Source organism: Nematolebias whitei, chromosome 8, assembly GCF_014905685.2.
Source record: "Nematolebias whitei isolate Nwh7 chromosome 8, NemWhi1, whole genome shotgun sequence".
Lineage (NCBI taxonomy): Eukaryota > Metazoa > Chordata > Actinopteri > Cyprinodontiformes > Rivulidae > Nematolebias > Nematolebias whitei.
The window spans coordinates 23,046,687-23,052,961 of record NC_056505.1 but is presented as its reverse complement, the minus strand read 5'-3'; the positions used below and the strand labels follow the sequence as shown (position 1 = coordinate 23,052,961).

General features: G+C 38.8%; 1 protein-coding gene across 2 annotated transcripts in view; it reads left to right on the top strand.

Annotated features, from left to right (window-relative positions):
* Positions 1–6,275, top strand: part of LOC119413986 (EGF-like repeat and discoidin I-like domain-containing protein 3) — a 168,455-nt gene that overhangs the window by 22,187 nt on the left and 139,993 nt on the right. Inside the window, exon 2 of one of the 2 annotated variants that reach the window (XM_037681078.1) lies at positions 5,994–6,023. The exons of the other annotated variant lie outside the window; for it this stretch is intronic. Within the exon in view, the coding sequence (XP_037537006.1) occupies positions 5,994–6,023 (30 nt within the window). The remainder of the gene's footprint in view (positions 1–5,993; positions 6,024–6,275) is intronic. 2 annotated transcript variants of the gene reach the window in all.

Here is a 6,275-nt window from a genome sequence, read left to right as displayed (position 1 = left end):
TATATATATATATATATATATATATATATATATATATATATATATGTTAATTATATTGTACTCCCTACCACCTTGCACATGTGCATAGTGTTTTTTTTTCTTCTTCTAAATGTGTATTAAGCTTCTTTTTTGGTTATTTCATATGTGTCTTGTTTTCTGTATTATTAGAGCATGCTACTGGATGCTTCAAATTTTCCCCCGGGGATTAATAATCTATCTATCGGGGATTAATAATCTATCTATCTATCTATCTATCTATCTATCTATCTATCTATCTATCTATCTATCTATCTATCTATCTATCTATCTATCTATCTATCTATCTATCTATCTATCTATCTGTCTATCTGTCTATCTGTCTATCTGTCTATCTGTCTATCTGTCTATCTGTCTATCTGTCTGTCTGTCTGTCTGTCTGTCTGTCTGTCTGTCTGTCTGTCTGTCTGTCTGTCTGTCTGTCCGTCCGTCCGTCCGTCCGTCCAAAGATTTATTGCAGTGAATTTTATGTTTAACCTCCTAAAGCTACATGACAAAGAGCCACATGTTAATGAAGGTCTTTACCCTGAACTCCTGATTCTCTGACATAAAAGCAATATTAGAATAAATGAGGTGTTTATTTACCAATTTCATGTTTACCATTTCATTAAACATAAAGGGGTATTCTTCTACCCCTCCTTGCCATTAGTTGGAAGACAGTTAATGATAAGGAAGTGCCTCAACAATACCTTCTTAATTATTGTTGGTACTGTGTTTGTGAGTCATTTCACAGCTAGCCACCCACTCCACCACAAGATGATTTAATGTTAATAAGCACGGCTGTGATGGAACAAACACTTTAAAGGGTGACAGTATGTGGGAGAAAGATGGGCAATGAGCATCTGTTCAGGGCTGATGAGGAATTGTGCGAGTGAGTGTGGGGGGTGGGGTGTAAAAGGTATGAGAAAAGGTGAAATCTGGAGTGCTAATTTAAAACTTGCACACAGACTGCACTGTGTGCCACATTACAACTCTTACTCATTTAAACATTCTTATTCCTTAACTCTTTTTTTTTTCTTTTTGTTTTCTTTTGCCAGAAACAAATACCCATTTAGACTTAACAGTGTCACATATAAATCATAATATTAAAACTAGTCTTTTGTAACTATTTATAATGCCTTGCGTTGCTGCTTTTTGGCAAGTTGACTGTGATAATTAATTCTGTCTTTTTGTGGCTGAAACCACACTGCAGGCTTCAAGTGACTTACTGAAAATAAGCAGAGATCTGTGGCAAATCAAACAGTTTGGAGTGGTAATTTCATATTTTAACCATTGTTTCCTGAATAAAATATTCTGTTTCCTATTTGCTGCTACATACTGTGAAGTTACTCAAAACATACTAGCACTGGTCTTACTGCCAGAGTTTGTCGGTGCGAGTCTGGGCCACCAGTATGAGCGGTGACAGCTGCGTGTCATTCTTGATACAACACAACTTAATGGGAATATTCTTCGTTACTTCTATTGTTTTTGACCTTGTCATGGCCCTGAATGACAGCGAATGTCTACGGGTGACAAGATTTTTCAAACTTTATTTGTAGCAGAACTTTGGTACTCTGTCTATATTATATTGGTGACTGCCAACTTGTAACATCCTAAATAATATGTGGTAATATAATCAGGGCAACGTATCTGACTACTGTCTTTCAATGCTACTCACATTATAAGCTCATCTGGCAACCTGTCTTGGACCAAGGGCAAGTGACAAGAGATAGAAAAGGAATGAAAAAGTTATGCAATGTGAGCTGCAGCTGCTCAGGCAGTAAAACTTATTAAATTGTCCTGGATAAGTAAATAAGAGATGTTGAACTTTTGTATCTTCGGAGGCCGTTGATTAAGAAATAAGAAACAAAAACATGTGGTGCACTGTTCTTAGAATTACAGTTACTGCAGCAACTGCACTGACCTCTTAGCCAGCTTATTGTAGACACATCAACACCATAATGGGGTTACAAAGTTAATGATAATGTAAGGAAACAACACCGAAATGTCAAGTAAACATTTCAGTGGCACCACTGAAAATGTTACATGTTAACTTCGTCACATTAAACCATAATGGATAGGCACTGTAAATGTATTTTCTCTTTATTGAAGGCTGAATACACAAGTAGTGTATAAAACAGGTAGACATGTAGTTTACTCACCTCAGTTCAATAAGAACAATAGGCTCCCTTTTGTTTTCGGAGGTAACTTAATTGATTAATAATTCTACTGTAATGGCCCTTGTGCCACATTCAGTAATGTTTAGTTGCTGAACTAATGTGACGATTTGCATTATGGCTGTTTGATCTAATTTCCATTTTATCCTCTCTGATCCTGTGTGTCAGCTTGTGAAGACTTTTCACAACATAATTTCATTACATTTAACACCTTCACTGACTTAAAGTAGTTGTTTTTTCTTAAACTCTTACAAACATCATACGTTTCCAGATCACTTGAGATGCATCACCGCTATCTCTGTAATAAATGGAATAAACAAAGCAAATTAATTTAAAATAGCTTTTTTTAATCAATATGTAGCATTTACAAGCTCACATTTCCCTATAGCGTTGCTTTTTTTTTTAACACCTTCGTGTATTTTACATGTCCTGATTCTCTCGTGAGTTCATGTGGTGAAGGCATGTTTCTTATGGTTTTGATACCTCTCCATCCTTTGAACTTGTTCCTCTATCTTCACTGAACACCTTGAGGTCATATCAGTCCGGTGCTGGACAGGCTGGCTGCTTCCTATTTAGATTATGGATGGTTACTACCGTCTCCTGGCTGTCAGTCAGATTAGACCAATATGTCTCCGGAAGCGAGCTTATCAGGCTATATAGAGAACCTTCTCCTGGGAAAAAGGAGGGGCCATTTAAATGAGTCATATCCAGTTCCCTTCCTTTCTTTACAAATTTATTTATGTAGTCTGAACATATATCAATGCTTCAAATGTTTCTTGGTCATAATACGATCATGCCAACCCCCTACGCAGTCCCTGCCCACCATCACCACCACCTCTCAGTCTCAGTTCAATACTTTTAAGACTAGAACATCAATGACATCGTCTTGTCTTGTTGTTGATGGCTGCGGATATTTGCCTGTGGACAAATAAGATAAAGCATGCCCATGTTTGAAAAATGCCCTTGTTAGATTTACAGATTTCTTTATTTACTCCTGCAGAAACAATGAGAAAATCATAACTCCCATTTTTGCTTGTGGCCAAAATATAAAAGACTAAAGACCAATTAATACCTAATGCCCAGTGGTTGCTCCTGCTTACTGACTGCCTTAGTTTGAAGTGCCTCGATCAGGTGAAGTTGTGAAAAATGGTTGTGTTGTCAAATCACCTGCTAAATGAAAGGTTGTTTTCCAGAACTTATTGAGATTTATGGAACGTTTTATTTTTATTTTATTTATTTATTTTTTAGCAAAAACATGACTGGTGTTGGGGGGGAGTCTGAGATTCTCATCATCATATGTTCCCATACAATGATGAAATTAGTTCTCTGCATTTAACCCACTGCACCTGAGGTACACTCAGGTGGAGCAGTGGGCAGCTATGTAAGCACCCGAGGAGCAAATAGGGATTAGGTGTCTTGCTCAGAGGCACCACAACATGTGGGAATGTCTGGGAGTCGAACCAAGACTTTCTGGTCCCCATTCGGCTGTCCTACCTCTACCCCACCTCGGTCCCAAACCCTAACCCTTAGCATAAGTGTTTATTTTATTTTTTATTTTTTATTTCTGAACCAAACTCACACTGACCTTAGGAATCGCTCCCCAAACTCAGAGGCCTGCAGGACACCTCACATGATGAAGAGAAGCAAAACAGTTTCATCTGCTCAGGATGATCATGCAATAAGTTTGTTAGCCTGAGTAATGCATTATACATTTTGTTTGCCATTAACAATGTAAAGTCATTTTTAAATAAGCTCCGTTCTGCAGTCCATTTAATTTCCCCCAATTGATTTGTCCCGTTTGGGACCCTGGTGTGGCTAGAGCCAATCCCAGCAGTCTAAAGTGAGAAACAGGGTAAAACCAGAGACCTTCGTATTTGTGGGGCTTCAGCGCTAACAGCTACATCGTCATGCAGCGCTCACAACTACGCTAGATTTATGCAATGGAACATAAATCTGAACATTAGTTCAGATGTTGCACACATTCAGGTTAAAAACACCCCTGATTTGTTCTGCTTTGATGATCTTTTCATATATCACAAATTTGCTCTTAATATGTTCTCATCTGTACCGATATAACACTTTTGTCAGACAAAAGAATATAACAAGAGCTGCTTTGGTGCACAAGAGATGAGCTTTGTGATTCAGCACACACGAGGTGTTTTCACTCATGAACACCAGCCAAGTGTTTTGTTCACAAAGTTTTTTTTATGCACTCTTATGATTCACCACTTCAACACTTGTATAAAAAAAAAAAAAAAACACCTTGATTTTCTGCTTCTCTATCTTGTCGGCATGCATATTTTTGCGTGGGTGTGAATAGATGTCTGCACTCTGAGGCGTATGTTTTGTTTATTTTACTTGCTTTCCATTTGCTTGTTCCTAATTATGTGTGCATACAGTACCCATCTAAGAACATTTGAACGTGTGCCTTGACCGTTATGGTAAGAGAGGAGAAAAAGGCAGAAATAAACCACACCAAGTGAAGCGTGGAATGTGCTCGGGATTACAGTGGCCTGTGAGCATGGGAAAAGACAAAAGGGAGCTTCTACTGCCAGACAGATGAGAGGCTGACAAAGTGCTTGGCTTTGGATCCGTATGACTTTAGTTAAAGCTTTGTCTCACTGTCAAACTGCGAGAAAGGCTGCAGGTCAATCTTTAATTCTGTCTGTTTATTACAGTTGTGTCAAAGTGACTCCTTTTCTCTATAGTTTCAAGATTCTCTTGCAAACATTGAAGTTATTTATTCCACTGATGGCCAAAGTTTATTCAAACATTAGCTACTGAATTGCTAGTTTAAGGAATACAGTCCAAACAACATGCATGTCAGGGACCAGGCAGACCACAACGCAACACAAACTAAAAATGGCAGATTAAAGAGACAATTGCAGTGATACATTCTAATGATAGATTTAGATACATTTAAGCTGCATAACAAAATTAACTATCTTGCTGTCTGGTTTTTGATTGATGTGTTCTTAATATATGCTAATGTCTAATTGGCATTCAATTTAATTATGCAAGCACTGGTAAGCAGTGGCATTAGCTGCATTAAGAAACAAAAGATATGCATATTTAATTTGTTCCGCAGAGCGGCATATCCTGAGCATTCAGGTCTTGTTTGTGTGAGTTCATCTATATTCATCCATCCATCCATCCATCCATCCATCCATCCATCCATCCATCCATCCATCCATCCATCCATCCATCCATCCATCCATCCATCCATCTACAACAACACATATCAGGTCATCCCCTCCCCCCAGAATTTCTTGCCCTTGGTCTAGTGCCTCTGTATCTGCATGCAGCTTTCAGGCACTTTTTTGGAGCAATTTCATGAGTAATGATGGAGATCGAGCATGGCACTAATGATGGCAGACAGGCCAAATCTCAGCCATGTAGCTGGACTGGGGCTTGGGAGCTGGAGCAAGCAAATATGTATGGCACCGGGGCTAATCCTGCAGTGGTTCAGAATGATGAGCACATATTAGTCAAAGCCAGATGACCAGGACAGAGTTTTTAAATAGGGAATATGCTCTGACACAGTGCCAGGTTTTGTTTTGTGGCAGCAGTGTAGCATTTCTGTTGGCAGGATGCTGGGAACTACAGATAGCAGGTGCATCTGGCTTTACGTACTTTAATGCTCCGGTGAATTACATGTCAAATGCACATATGGGAGTGCAGTGTGGTTAACAGTGAGGTCGATTCAGCAGTGTTAAATACAGCTGAGGTCCTGAATACTGTGACATAGTTGTGAAAAAGCTAACACATTTCCCCCTCCTTTTCTTCTTCTCTGTGTTGCAGGAACAGATGGTGAGAACCCAACTTCTGCAGGTAGGAAAATGTGCTTGGAAACATGATCTCGCTTCTTACATGTGTGTGTGTGTGTGCACTGTTTCTGTATTATTATCAAGAGGTACAAAACCTACCAGGACACCAATTCTGAATATCAAATTTTTGTCCATATGATGATAAAATTGTTCTTTTGGGGTTAAGACTTTATTTTAGGGATTTGAGATCACATTGCGGTGATGATACTATCCATCCATCCATCCATCCATCCATCCATCCATCCATCCATCCATC